Source organism: Malaclemys terrapin, chromosome 1 (genome assembly GCF_027887155.1).
Source record: "Malaclemys terrapin pileata isolate rMalTer1 chromosome 1, rMalTer1.hap1, whole genome shotgun sequence".
Classification (NCBI taxonomy): Eukaryota; Metazoa; Chordata; order Testudines; family Emydidae; genus Malaclemys; species Malaclemys terrapin.
The window spans coordinates 87,941,906-87,957,650 of NC_071505.1; the positions used below are offsets into that span (position 1 = coordinate 87,941,906).

Here is a 15,745-nt window from a genome sequence, read left to right on the forward strand (position 1 = left end):
AATGTAGCTGCACACATGATCTTGCCTGAATGTAAAACTCAGGCACATCTCTATGAAAATTTGGTCCAGTGCTTGGAGCTGCACTGACATGTCTGCTGCAAGAAATACAAAACACTGACAGATTGTAACAATAAAATTAGAATTATTGCTTTGACTTTGTAGAGAATCACATTTAATCGGTAATGGAAAATGGAGCCTTTCACCTTTAGGTTGTCAATTTCAGACTGGACCCTGGTCAAGGGAGATAATAGATGGCTCAAAGGATTAAGAATATAATATGGAACTTCTAACATACAAGTCACTGGTTTATTTTTTACCTAGGTCATTAAGAGCTAAAATCCATTACTGCATCTATTCGCCTGTGTCAAATGTGTTGGGGACATCAGACCAGTTTGTTGCAGGAAAGGTGTCCTCGTTACAGAACCTGTACCACAGTTGGCATCTCTGTGGTTGCTCCCAACAGGGAGCTCATGGACTGATTTAGTTATGGAGTCTGAGCTCTTCTCTCATCCCTGGAGGTGACCCTTCCAGGACAGGAGTGATTGAATGGAGGAAGCTTATAGTGCCAATGTTGTGACTGCTCGATAGATTTCAGTCTCCAGAGTGGACAACATGAAACCTTTTATCAGCCCTGAATTGTCTTTAAATTAAAGTGCCACTGGGTGAATCATGGCGTGCAGGCACAACAGGAGAAAGATATTTATATTTGTGGAAATATATGTTCCTATTCTGCATTGTGATCTCTCTGGGCAGACTGCTTTCCATGCACCAAGCTCCATGGCAGTCAGTGAGGCTCCATGCTTATGCCAATGCAGAACTGGGAAGTAAGAGGTAGTCTGTACACAGGCTTGCACCCAAATGTCCACAGGTGTGAATGAAAACTGATTTAGTTTGGTGCAAGTCTGTGTGTGGACAGGCATAGATCACAATAGAAGTGGCTTTAGAAGTGAGTTTAGATAACTGACCTTAGCTAAATGTGACACTTATCTCCTTTGGTAAGGCTACGTCACCTAATGCAATGGCAAAAAACTAAGTTAAGGCAGAGGCAGTGTTGCTTGGTGGCCTGTCGTCCTGCAGAATACTGAGTTGAGCAAAACTCAAAACATCTGAAAATCAGGAAATGCACAGTTAGGGTTGCCCGTGCCACCTTAACTCAGCCCTCTTTCTGCAATGCCCCACTGTGCTCCATTAATATATATACCTTTACTCTGCCAACCCCACAGTTGCTGAAATGTAAAGGTAGGTGAAAAGCTTGTACAACCCATTCACTCTCACCCACAGGATTCCAGCTAACACTTGCTGGAAGTGGGGAAGGGTTGTCCATGCCACCTTCCCTCTACCCTCTTTCAGCAACATCTAAATATGCACATACTCACACTGACCCTTGGCATTATAAGATTCAGGAGGTTGCAGATCCTGACACACTTAGCCAACTTCCCAAAAAGAGTACCACATGTGTATAATTTAAGAACCACTTCACAGCCTTTTACAACTCCACTTACTCTCAGGATACCGTCACAACCTACACTTTCACTTAACCATCGTTAAAGTATTAGAATCCCCTCATATTCCATTTCACTGCTGATATCCTTTGTAATAAAAGCTCTGTGCCCTGCTAGTGGCAAAACCTACACTGTTCTGCATAGAAATGGTGCATACTTCATCCTAAAGGTACACATGCACCTCTTCCCTTTCCTCACACACAGGAGAGGGTGCAAAACATGGAACTTCTCATATCACAGTCACTGCTGTGTCACACACCTCTAAGTAATCCACAGCTCTCACAAACACACCTTTATCAAGCAGAGCTAACTACTCCCTCCACCATTCAGTACAGCTACACCTGACACACACATTACCTGGAATGCATGCAGATAATAAATGCTTAGACTGCTGTCATATCCCAGCTTGCTATTGACAGTACCCTTTGTAATAAGAGCCCTGTGCCCTGCTAATGATAGAATGTACACAATTCTGCCTTGAAATGGTGTATACTGGATCCTGAAGTTACACATGTAGCTCTTCCCTTTGCTCACGCACATTGGAAGATGCAAAACATAGATTTTTGTCATATTATGACTACGGGTCTGCCACACACCTCAAAGTAATCCACGCCCTCCTATCACAAATACGCTTTTACCAAAAGCAACAGAGAGTCCTGTGGCACCTTTAAGACTAACAGATGTATTGGAGCATAAGCTTTCGTGGGTGAATGCCCACTTCGTCGGATGCATGCATTCACCCACGAAAGCTTATGCTCCCAGACTAACACGGCTACCCCTCTGATACTTGACACTTTTACCAAGCAGCCCCGACTACTACCTCCACCATTTAGGGTAGGTACATGTAACACATTGACTGCATTTTGAGTGTATGCAAATAATTCCCATTGGCTACTGTCAGCTCCAAGGGAACAGAGGAAAGATTACATGGGCAACCTTTTTTTGTCCTTTAATAGTGTAAGATGGAATCCTGTGGGTGAACGTGAATGGGTTGTCAAAGGAGGTGAAGAACTTGTACATTTCAGCAACTGTGGGTTGGGTAAAGGTATGTGTGTTAACGGCATATTATATATTCCACATTGTTGAAAAAGGGCAGAGTTAAGGTTGCTTAACGCTGCATTTTCTGGGTTTCAGAAGTTTTGAGTTTTGCTCAACTTAGCGTTCTGCAAGGGGACAACATCCTACCAATCAACTTAACTCTCCCTTAAGGTACATTTTTGCCTTTGAATTTTTTAGTTTTTTGAACAGGAAAAGATATGCTGGTGATAGGAATTAGTAGTCATTTAGGCAGCTGTACACTTCATGTCCTGCAATTTGCATACTGAGTCAGCTTGCCTCCATGCACGGACATCAGTCCAGACCTCGCCAGCCATGCCCCTGACCTGTTCACTGCATTCCCCATTCCAACCTGGCTCTCAATTCACTACTGTACCCAGCATCTTCCCCCCCCAGCAAGGAACACATCTCCCTGAAGTCTTCACTCCCTGGTATAGGAACACTTCTGTTGCTTTTCTTCCTCCTCTCCTATAACTCAACTCGCATGCAGTGCCTGGAGCGAAGGACAACTATGTTACAGTGGAATGGTATTCCTGGTCATGTTTCAGAGTGGTTGGAGGGTGGAGTTTGTGGCAGGATTGGAGAGAGAAATCACAGACAGACGGAGACAGTGTTTCTGTTCCCAGGTACTGACAGTTTTATGTTTGAGAGAAAGATCTTCTGACCCCTGTCCAATAAATGTACCCCAATGCCAAGAAACCATGAGGTGTCAGAGTTTGTAATGTTTCTGTGTCATACAATACCCTTTTTCCAGGCAGCTATGAACCTTTCAGTTTCCCAATTAATGTTATTGGAAACACTTGCTCATAACTTTCATATTATATATAGCAATTATTCAGGCCCTCAGCCAAATCAGAGAAAACTATCACAGATCCTCGATATAGATCTCTGATGCAGTTTAAATCTGCTCTCCTACCCAGATTCTGCCTGAGTGAATCACCACAAAGTCCGGTAGATCATCTCTTAAATCACCTGTTAGACATTGCAGCGATTCTTAAATAACGGGTTGTTAGACACTGCAGAGAGGGCAAAATATGGTGTCCCAGTGCAGGCCACCTCTCCCCACCCAACTCCGTGTGTAGTCAGCGGTCCCCATATCACGGTGTACTCCTGGCTCTCTCACAAACTCATGCAGTCTCATGATCCAGGAATCGCCCAGAATCCATACTTTGGGAGCCCTGGCAGCGCGCACATTTCTTTTCCCTCTGCAGTAAAGGCATAGGTGCCGACTCCGTGGGTGCTCCAGGGCTGGAGTACCCACGGAAAAATATTAGTGGATACTTAGCACCCACCGGCAGCCAGCTCCCCCATCCTGTCCAGCGCCTCCCGCCCGCCGCAATCAGCTGTTCTGCAGCGTGCAGGAGGTGCTGGGGGTAGGGAGAGGAGCGGGGACAGGACCCGCTCAGGGGAGGGGGTAGAACTGTGTGGGAAGAGGCGGGGTGTGTGTGTGGAGTGGGGGCAGGGCCTGGGGCAGAGTGGGGATTGAGCACCCTCGTGGAAAGGAGGAAGCCGGTTCCTGTGAGTCAAGGTACCTGTGCTGTCAGTTTCAAACCTCTGGGCCTTTGAAAACACCACATTCATCTGCCCTGAGATCAGCAAGTAGCCACTTGCTCCTCACCCCCGTGTCTAGTAAAATACAGATTTTCTCAAACCACCAATCCGAAGTTTGCCTACACCTGTCCTCGTTTTTCACCTTCTCCAAAGCCGTAACCTTAACTGTGCATTTCCTGGGTTTCAGAAGTTTTCAGTTTTGGTCAACTCAGTGTTCTGCGAGGGGACAACATCCCACTAAGCAACCTTAACTCTGCCTCAAGATAGATTTTTGCCATTGAATTTCCTAGTTTTCTGAACAGGAAAAGATAAGCTGGAGATAGGAGTTAGGAGTCATTTAGGCAGTTGTCCATATCATGTCCTGCAATTATCGTACTGACCCCAGAGGGGCAAGACCTCCCATATCCCAGCTCACATGGGGGGCTCAGACTGCCTTAGTGGTTCCAGCCCTTCCTTCCTACCCCCCTCCCCCCTGCAATCTGGGCACACAGATGGGAAGGGAGAATGTGGGGCTGACAGGTGCCTTTGCCCGTATTCCACCCCCTTCTCTGCCACTCCTCCCGCACATCCTCCTGCCCAGTATCCCACCCCTCCACTCCCCCAACCTCCATTTCTCCCTCGCTTGAGCCCTCAACCTCTCTCCACTCTCCTCTATCACCTGCCCTCATTTAACTCCCTCTCAATAACCCCCCTCTCTTCGCTGCAGCCTCAAATCCCTTTTCCCCCACTTCCTCTCCCCTCCCTGGAAGCATTCACATGTCTATTTTCCCTCTCAAAAACTTTGATTACATTTCCTCCAAAATAAAATTGCCATCCATGACTGTCAGATTGCAGCAATCTCTGGCCACTCAGTCCAAAACTCATTTGGTTTTAGGTGGGGGCTTGTGATTAATTTATCCTTCGGTATGTTAATTGAAAGGTGAGTTCACAGCCATCAGTCTCAGTGAGGTCTGTGATTCAACCAGTCATTAATACCTCTCAGTTTAACAGTATAAGGCAGCAGAAGGAAACTGGGTTTCCGGAGGATCCTGTAAATCAGGAATCCCTTTGTCAAATGTCCCCAAATTTGGATCACTAATCCTATTCTGCACTGTCCTGAGGCACACAAAATTTCAAAGGAATCTGATTAAACATGTAGATTTTAGAGGACTTGGAAAGATCAACTTTTATACAGAAGTTGTGACACAGCCTTAACTATAACAGTGCTCCCATGTTGCCTTAGCTAAGCCTGCTTCTATTTAGAGTGACGCAGTTAAGGATTTACTGTGATTTAACAGTGTTATTTGATTGGCTTTTACATTAAAAAAATCCTATCGTTTAAGTTACAATTTCAAACATAAGAGAAGAAAGGAAAATGTGAAGGTTCTTTTATGGTACACTGGGTGCACTTCCAACATTTCTACTAGTTGGAGAGAGATTACTGGTTTGGCTGCTCATACTGCTAGAATCTTTCCAAACTGAAGAATTTAAGGATGTTAACTCTGCTGTGTAGCACAGACTGCATATTTTATACATTTAACAACATGACAGTTACGTACTAAGCTGTGCATTTAAAGAGAAAAACAAATAGGAAAAATTACTTCTGAGCAGTAGGGTTGAATTAACATTACCATGAGAACCTAAAACTTTCTGATTTCTCTTCTTTGGATCATTCCCATTCATCATAGTATCGGAAGGTGGATACAATACACATTTTTGCAATTACCATATATATATTGTTTATGTCTAGCAAAGTGGTCCTTTAAATACCTTGAGGCACAGTTTAGCATCTGGCATCACAGCTCGTTCCCATGGAAGCAGCTATGGTGTCACAGAAATTTAGATTGTGACATCACTGAGTGGATCAGGGAGGAGGAGCAGATGAAAAATGAGATATAGAGAGAGGACCCTGCCATGGATACACTATAAAGGCTACCATGTGAGGAAGGGCTCTTTCATGATTAGAGCTTTGAATTAGGAGATTGCTGAGGAGAGTCTGGGACTTAGGTATGCAGAGGGTTAAGCATGAAGATATGTAGGGTTGGCAGAATTCAAGTTTTATTTTTTAAAATGTTGACAGATAATATCAATGTTTATTTTTAAGCATTTTTTTATTCTTACCAATTTACATTTTCACAGGTGTGGAAAATTATGGGTGGGGGGGATTCGACATTAGTGGGGGTCCACCAATAATTGTTTAATGACACTAGATGTCAAGATTGAAAAAGTTAAAGCTTTATAACTATTTAAACCCAAATTGTCAACATCACATTTCAAAATACACAAGGTAATATCCTTAAATCCAAACTCTAATAAGTTCCCAAGTAGCATTTTTCTTACTTTGCTTCTCTGTAAATTTCAGTTATTATCGATGGAAATATTTTTTCATGGGTTTGTGTGTGTACAATGAAATCAGCATTTATCAATGTATACCGATGAGATTCTAATCCTTTCAAGCATAAAGACATAGTACGATAGCTCCATGGAACTGTTTCTCATTACAGACCCGGAAAGCTTTAGAGGAAATTAAGCAAATCCTGGAATTGTTTCTTTGCCTTGGGGAACTAAACTGGGGGGATCTGTTTTCTTGTAGCCCTCACTCTGAGACCAGGTGGATGTGCATGGACCCTGCCTTCTCCCTTACACCTCATCCCCTCCGACCATGCCCCCTCATCTGAGTAGACACAAAATACAGACATCCTGTCTTCTCTCTCTCACTCTCCTCCCTTTGGGGCCTGAAAGCGCAGAGATCTTGTTCTTTCTTTCCTTCCCACCAGCCATGCTTGATTCTCTCTCCCTGCTTCTCTCCTCAGGAAAAAAGAGCCCGGACCTAGGGGAGTATGACCCCCTCACTCAGGCTGACAGCGATGAGAGTGAAGATGACCTTGTGCTCAACTTGCAGAAGAATGGGGGAATCAAGAACGGGAAGAGCACTCTGGAGGAGGTGCAGGACCCAGACTCAGAAGTGGAGGTCGAGGTGACAAAGCAGCGGCTATCAGAGAGTGCCCCAGATGGGTACCCTGCAGAGGCCACTGGCAGCCTGGAGCAGAAGGCAGCCTCCTCCCTGATGCCATACCTGCGCACAGCAGTCTTTTTGCTTACCATGGTTATCTCCATGATTCTGGTGCTGGTGTGTGCCTTTCTCATTCCTTGTCCTCCTAGAGACTTGCATAACACCTGGAACCGCAACCTAGGCCAGGAAGCAGGTGAGAGACCATTAGGAACAGCAGCTGTGAGATTGGGAAGGGGGTAGCTCACAGGCTGGGTGTGGGGGAAAGACCCACCACCTGGGAGAATTTGTTTAGAGCAGAGGAGCAGCAACTTAATCCTCTTCACCACTGCAGATGCTCTGAGGCCATAAATAGGCATATGGTTCATGCACCCAGCCTTCCTCTGATGCCTATATGGTACACGTCACGGGCCAGTCGGAGATAAATCTGTTGTCTAATAAGGTCTTTCTCCAGTGCCAAAAAAATAGCAGGGTTCTTCTGACTCTCCTCCCATGTCACCCCTCTGCCTGGATGGCGTTACCCATTTTGGAATTTGCCCCAGATATAGATGGGCAAGTCCACTTTGGTCCCCATCACTTCCCTATCCAGAGATTGCACTCCACAAGCTCCTCCGTTCACATGGGATTGGGGGAGGCAGAGACAACCCATGTCTGCCAATAGTGGGGGGGCAGAGTGAGGTCACTTGGCTTCAGCAGTATTAATGAGCATGCTCAATACAAGCCAGGCAGCAAATCTCAGGGGCGGGACATGATGCGTCGCCTGGGGTGGGGAGGAATGGATTTTCCTTTGTGTCCGCAAATTGGCTTGACTAAAGTTGTTTCCTCTGCATATTTCTCTCCCTGTTAAATCTATAAATCAGTAATTTAAATGTTCCGAGGTCTTTGTCTCTCCTCAAACAGCCATAGAATAGCTAGATAATCTGTGGTATTTTCTAAAGTGCTTCCCCTCTTGATATCTCCACTGAGACAGCAATGATTGGTGACGTGATTCTGTTCGGCCCCGATGGGATTCTACTCCTTTTCCTTCTTTCCTCCTCCCATTTCTGGGCTCTGAGAAGCCAGTCAGATGTGGGGCCAGATCACTGCAGTGGGGGCAGATAATCATCTCTGCTGGCTCCTGTAGGCCCTTGCTGGATCTTTGGCTGAGCCCAGTGCTGGAGCTGTGCCGTGTGGGGAGGGACATGACACAGCTTGGCTAAACAGTGAAATCCTTGCTGATCTTAAACGCAAGAAAGAAGCTTACAAGAAGTGGAAGATTGGACAAATGACCAGGGAGGAGTATAAAAATATTGCACAGGCCACAGGTGGCATCTGCCACCACTGAGAACAGCCGAGCTGCATCCTCTTTGGAACCCCCCTTCAGGTAGCTGAAGGCTGCTATCAAATAAAAAAAAAATTTTTTTATAAAAAAATCGCACTTGGAGTTGCAGCTAGCAAGAGATGTTAAGAGTAACAAGAAGGGTTTCTTCAGGTATGTTAGCAACAAGAAGAAAGTCAAGGAAAGTGTGGGCCCCTTACTGAGTGAGGAAGGCAACCTAGTGACCGAGGATGTGGAAAAAGCTAATGTACTCAATGCTTTTTTTGCCTCAGTCTTCACGAACAAGGTCAGCTCCCAGACTGCTGCACTGGGCAGCACAGTATGGGGAGAAGGTGACCAGCCCTCTGTGGAGAAAGAAGTGGTTCGGGACTATTTAGAAAAACTGGACATGCACAAGTCCATGGGGCTGGATGCGCTGCATCCGAGGGTGCTAAAGGAGTTGGCGGATGAGATTGCAGAGCCATTGGCCATTATTTTTTAAAACTCATGGCGATCGGGGGAGGTCCCGGATGACTGGAAAAAGGCTAATGTAGTGCCCATCTTTAAAAAAAGGAAGGAGGAGGATCTGGGGAACTACAGGCCAGTCAGCCTCACCTCAGTCCCTGGAAAAATCATGGAGCAGGTCCTCAAGGAATCAATTATGAAACACTTAGAGGAGAGGAAAGTGATCAGGAACAGTCAGCATGGATTCACCAAGGGAAAGTCATGCCTGACTAACCTAATTGCCTTCTATGATGAGATAACTGGGTCTGTGGATGAGGGGAAAGCAGTGGATGTGTTATTCCTTGACTTTAGCAAAGCTTTTGATACGGTCTCCCACAGTATTCTTGCCGCCAAGTTAAAGAAGTATGGGCTGGATGAATGGACTGTAAGGTGGATAGAAAGCTGGCTAGATCGTCAGGCTCAAGGGGTAGTGATCAATGGCTCCATGTCTAGTTGGCAGCCGGTTTCAAGCGGAGTGCACCAAGGGTCGGTCCTGGGGCCGGTTTTGTTTAATATCTTTATTAATGATCTGGAGGATGGTGTGGACTGCACTCTCAGAAAGTTTGCAGATGACACTAAACTGGGAGGCGTGGTAGATACACTAGAGGGTAGGGATCGGATACAGAGGGACCTAGACAAATTAAGGATGGGCCAAAAAAAACCTGATGAGGTTCAACAAGGACAAGTGCAGAGTCCTGCACTTAGGACGGAAGTATCCCATGCACTGCTACAGACTAGGGACCGAATGGCTAGGTAGCAGTTCTGCAGAAAAGGACCTAGGGGTTACAGTGGACGAGAAGCTGGATATGAGTCAACAGTGTGCTCTTGTTGCCAATAAGGCTAACGGCATTTTGGGCTGTATAAGTAGGGGCATTGCCAGCAGACCGAGGCACGTGATCGTTCCCCTTTATTCGACATTGGTGAGGCCTCATCTGGAGTACTGTGTCCAGTTTTGGGCCCCACACTACAAGAAGGATGTGGAAAAATTGGAAAGAGTCCAGCGGAGGGCAACAAAAATTATTAGGGGTCTGGAGCACATGACTTATGAGGAGAGGCTGAGGGAACTGGGATTGTTTAGTCTGCAGAAGAGAAGAATGAGGGGGGATTTGATAGCAGCCTTCAGCTACCTGAAGGGGGGTTCCAAAGAGGATGCAGCTCGGCTGTTCTCAGTGGTGGCAGATGACAGAACAAGGAGCAATGGTGTCAAGTTGCAGTTGGGGAGGTCTAGGTTGGATATTAGGAAACACTATTTCACTAGGAGGGTGGTGAAGCACTGGAATGCGTTACCTAGGGAGGTAGTGGAATCTCCTTCCTTGGAGGTTTTTAAGGCCCGGCTTGACAAAACCCTGGCTGGGATGATTTAGTTGGGAATTGGTCCTGCTTTGAGCAGGGGGTTGGACTAGATGACCTCCTGAGGTCCCTTCCAACCCTGATATTCTGTGATTCTATGAATAGTGCTGTTTCTGTGGTTTCCTGTGGATTCCATGATGCCTGGTTATTCAGACCCCTTTTCGTTCATGCTTGTCCTCATCCCCATTGTGCAGAGTGGATTTGGCAGCCATTCTGATAGCAGCTCCTGATTTGCTTTGACTGTCACAGGTGGAGTGCTGTTCCCACTGGAGCTCTCTGATGTGAATGGTGATGGGCTCCCGGACATCTTGCTCTCCTTCACAGTCCTGATGAATGCTAGCGTATTGGGTAAGATTTTAACTGCCAACTTCGCTTCGCCAGGGATGCCAGCCTTGATGGCTCTTTTGTCGGGTTGTCCAGTGATTTTTTTCTTATTTTCTCCCTGTCAGCCTTTATGAATGGGAGGAGTTCCCCTAACCATCTGCAGAGCTGCCATGCTGTCCTCCTTCAGATCTCTCCTTAAAACAGCTCACTTCTGCTGTGAAAGTCCCAGCTGATATATTGATTGACAGTAGTAATTTTACCACACCTGGCTGTTTAATGTTAAACAGCCCACTCTCCCTCAGCAGGCTGCTTTTCATTTCTCTGCTAACATTTGCATGGGAACACAGGGGATACCCCATCAGAAGTCTAGAAATAACTTAGCTTGTCACTGAGTTCTGCTGGTTTCCCACTGCTCCAAGCTTCCTGTTTCTGGAGCTTCCCAGCTGTCATTGTACTGTATCTCCACAGCCACCTTCATCTTGTAGTAACGTGAAATCTGTTCCAGTCCCACAGACACAATCAAGAAGCAAGGGCCCATTATGCTGGAGTGTATTGGCAATATCTGGTGTCTAATTACAATGATTGGTGTAATAGGAATACAGATAAGAAGGAAAATTTCCCTTCCTCCATGGCATAGTGCTACATAAGTAAGACCCCATGTACTCCATTACAAGTGAGATGTAAATTCCACTGCAGGGTCCCTGGAGTCCAAGGAATTCTGGTGCAGTAGATAGAAAATCCAATGGCAGGTTCATTTCAATTAAAAAATTGTGATTATACTGAATTAAATATGAAAATGACTCATTCAACCTGTGTGGGATTCCCCGTGTTCTTTATTTTACACTGTTCCTACATTTTCAGTTTTCAACACGAAGCAGATTTTTGTACTGGCCCCACATTAACTGCACTGTAGATGCTGTTAGGGAGAAGCTGGAAATTTTGCCATCTGGATAAGACCCATGTGGGGCTCTTAGCACCTTGGAAGATGTGGGGACTTTGTTTGGGGTTGTGACATAAGCGCATTAGCTGGATGTTTCTGCTAAAATGATGAACAGTATGTCTGATGTTAGGCTGACCTTAAACTTCTCGTCATTAGGCATCAAAGTCAACATTTGATTAAAACATATTGGGGTACTTCATACGCCATTTAGCTATTATTTTGTGCTGTCTGCAGACTCAGGCAGACAACACTGTTTGACACTGATTGCATGCTTTCAAGGTGTTTTTCACAACAATGAAGGCTAGAAACATGGGGGGGGGGTTACCAAAAAAGAAAAAACTTAAGATTGTGGAGCAAAATTCTGCTGCCACAGAATCACAGAACATACAGGACCGTGTGCATAACTAGCCAGGTTCCTAATAGAAGGGTAGTTGAAACTTCTAAGCATTAACCATTGGTCAGCAGAAGAATAAGCATTAAAAACAACAGTAGTCTAGTCTGGTGTGACAGCAGTTAGGGTGATGAATTGAATGGACCAATAGGTGCTCGGGTAGCGCAAATATTATGTTCCTTTGCCAACCAAGAACAGAAACGTAACTTCAGGTGTTTCTATGGACAGTTACTGCCAGTTCCATTCCTGTGAGCTAGCAAGAGACTGACATAACCAAACTCATGGGATTCTTCTGAATGTAACTAATTTAACCTTTTCCACTTGGGGACAGCACAGAGTAGCAGCATAACTGAATGGAGTGTCCCCCTGAGATCGCTTTGCCTTGTTCCTCTCTCTCCTTTGATTGCAAGGGACCTCACTGCCCCTCTTGTGTGTCTGCAGGTGTTTCTAGGCCATCGGTAACTGTGATGGCCCTTTCGGGTGTGAACGGCAGCACCCTGTGGTCCAGCCACATTCCAGAAGAGACTCGGAGTGTGCAGTGTAAAGGACTGACTCTCACAGCCCCAGCTGAGCCTGTCTGCCTTGTGACTGGAACATCCAAATTCCTCAGCCTTCTCCAGGCCTCCTCAGGTAGTTCCAGGCATGAATGTGTGGATGAACTGATCACCTTGAATAATTCAGCACCATGGTAGCAACATAGGAACAAGTCCATAGCTAAAAGAAAACGGCAGAGTAATACAGAAGATGATCTAATCTAGAGGTTCTCAAACTGTGGGTCGTGACCCCATTTTAATGGGGTTGCCAGGGCTGGCTTAGACTTGCTGGGGCCTGGGACTAAAACCAAAGCCTGAGCCCCACCGCCTAGGACCGAAGCCCAAGCCTTGTGCGGCGGGGCTTAGGTTACAAGCCCCCTGCCTGGGGCTCAACCCTTTGGGCTTTGGCTTTGCCTCCCTGCTGCCCCCCTCCCCCCCGCCTGTGGCGGAGGGGCTTGGGTGAGCTAGGGCTTCAGTCCCCTCTCCAGGGGTTGTGTAGTAATTTTTGTTGTCAGAAGGGGGTCACAATGCAATGAAGTTTGAGAACCCCTCCTCTAATCGTTAACAAATACCGAATTACAAGGAATAATATGTAATGTAATCCTTTGCACTTCATTAATGTAGCCCTATAACATCCCTGTGATATAGATAAAGGATATAGGAGTAATTTCACCTACCACTGAAATGTAGCCACCTCTTGAGTGAAATGCAGCAGCTCTTTCACAACAACACAGATGCACTAAACATCATATCTAGAGAAAGAGGTGAGGAAGTCTGCGGTAGCCAGTTCCAGATTCAGGAGAATTTAGGTTGATAAAAGTATTTACTAGATCTGAAAGAATATTGCATTTTTAGTCATTTTGATTATGTTCCTTTTATGTTTACTCTTAATGGACATCCTCGCAAGTGAATTTGCTAGCAGAAATGTTCATGGGAACAGTGAATTTTAGGCAAATGTTGGAGAATATTTTTGGAGATTGAATGAGCATTTCCAGTGGAACCCTGGTTCTGAGAGTTATACTTATTCAGTTAGAGAACATAGAAATGTTACATGACTTCTGTGCCCAACGAAAACTAACCAACACAGCTTGACTTTCAAACGGTTGTAATGAATGAATCCGGTGAGACTGTTCACATGTATAAGGGTTTGCAGGGTCAGGGTAGTCTCTCTGAACTCAGTACTACTGCTTGTGTGAGTACAGTTACTTGTGTACATAAGCATTTGCAGGATCTGGCCCTAACTTTGTTCTGTACTTTCGAGGGGTGGGGAGGCTTTCCCACAGCAGAAGAGGGAGAAAAGCATGTTAAAATGTGATTGTAAAAGTATAGTAATTTGCAGAGGGACTCAGAGGGCAGGGAGAGCATCTGGAATTACTTTGAACTTGTTTTTTAATTTAGTTAGAAAATTTGTGAATCCTCTTTTACTGGGCCCCGTCGCGGGTCCCCACTGACAAACCATGTTTAAAATCATTTCTGCTCACATACCTTTATCCTCCCATGTGGAGAGGATAAAGATGCAACAGGGGCTGTTTCCTGTTGGAAATTTTTCAGACACAGATTTCTATTTCCAAAATCTGTCCCTCCAACTATGAGTTCCCATCCCATTCCCCGGGAGTGTAGGCATAGCTGTGACATCAACAATCAGGCTTTACCACTGGCCAGTTAGGACAGCTGGTGTCCTGCAAAGCCTCTCTTATTTAGGATCTGATCCTGACAGTTGAACCCCAGAAGAGTTGCAGGTTCAGAACCAGACCCTGATAGAGATGTCAGAACGCTAATAAAGCAAAGCATTGGCAGGCTGTGACTCAAAAGCACTTCACAGCAATGGGGAGGAAAGAATTCCACTTTCCACTGTGTGTGAATTCCACGGCCATCTGCTCTAAGTTGGATTTGTTACTCATGCTGTTGGGCGGTAGTGTCTTCTCTCCCTTCCTCCTTCAGGAAGGTTTAGTTGGACTCTCTGGGGATTCTCATGAATTCTGCTTTCTTGACATGCTGCAGTGCTCAGATGTTCTCCCCTCCTATAGGGAAAACCATCTGGACACTAAACCCAGCCCACCTGCCAAGTGGAACCCTGGCTGCACCAGCCGTCATGCTGCCAGATTTGGATGGGGATAAGGTTGGAGATCTGGTGGTTCTGGCCATCGGAGAGACCCAGGTATGATACATCCCCACCAGAGCTCTGAATGGGCTTGAATCTTTGGAGGGGGAGCAGGGACATGGTCTAAAGAGAGTGTAGTGGGGGAAGGACACAAATTCCTTCATCCAAGTAGTTTTCTTACCTCAGATTCCCTTTAGGTACAAACCTGCCTTCCTTCTCTTGCTCTGGAGATCAGGATCAAGTAGTAATTACATTGTCCGTATCTTTTATCAGCTGACAAATGAATGTCGTTGTTAAATTAATCATTGCCCACTGGCTGAGACATGAGAATTGCTCTCTCCTGTGCTTCCCCCTTTAGCAGTTACTGCTTTTGTTTTTAAAGTGGTTTTAGAGCACTAGTGAAAGCTGACAATCTGACAGCCCAGTGATGTGCTCTGTTTAGCTATCGAAGAGACGTCCCTGTCTGGCAATCATGGTGCAAACTTCCCCTATGCTGCTCCGTGCACAATGACTTGGAAGGTACTGCCTTTAAGGTTGATGAGAAAGTTCAGGCTCCAAAGTCCATTCATTCACTGACACCTCTGCTACTGACAAGGGTGCCTAGCATGTTGGGGGTGGGGGGGTTGTGACAAGGATATCGTAACATAAGGAACTAGACCAAGACTAGTAGCTCACACAGGAAATCAAATAGAGGAGGTGAGAGGGAAGAAGAAAGATGCCAAATGATTTGTCATGTGATGCATGCTGCTGTGTGGGGAGGGAATGGCAGAGCTTTTCATTCTGGGGCAGAGAGGCTTTCTACTGTGTGTGAGTCAATTCCCAGAATTCCCTGCATCTCTGTCACCTTTGCAGCCAGACCTGTGCTTTATCCTGGTATCGGGTAAGACCGGAAACCCTCTGGGTGGGCCCGTGAAGTACAGCATCAATGGAGAAGGAAAACTGATCGGCCCCCAAGTCCACGTTACTAGCCGAGGAGCCATCTATATCCTGTTTGGCTTTGGTAAGATGGGCCACTGGCCTCTGCCACTTCCATTTGATCTCTTTTCTAAGGCATTTTAAAGCTGGGATCACTGTGAGCTCTGCCAGGATGTTCCTGCCGTGCCTTCCACTGGTGGAGGCTCAGATTGGAGAAGATGGGAGCTCCCCACACCAGTGTAGGAAATGGCGCAGGAACAGTGATACCTGCTTGGAGCTCCTAGGACTGGAG

General features: G+C 45.9%; 1 protein-coding gene across 1 annotated transcript in view; it reads left to right on the forward strand.

Moving 5' to 3' along the window:
• Positions 1–15,745, forward strand: part of FAM234B (family with sequence similarity 234 member B) — a 29,923-nt gene that overhangs the window by 3,011 nt on the left and 11,167 nt on the right. The window contains exons 2-6 of the mRNA XM_054029842.1: positions 6,902–7,294; positions 10,499–10,597; positions 12,346–12,534; positions 14,465–14,595; positions 15,391–15,538. Coding sequence (XP_053885817.1) covers positions 6,902–7,294; positions 10,499–10,597; positions 12,346–12,534; positions 14,465–14,595; positions 15,391–15,538 — 960 coding nt within the window. The remainder of the gene's footprint in view (positions 1–6,901; positions 7,295–10,498; positions 10,598–12,345; positions 12,535–14,464; positions 14,596–15,390; positions 15,539–15,745) is intronic.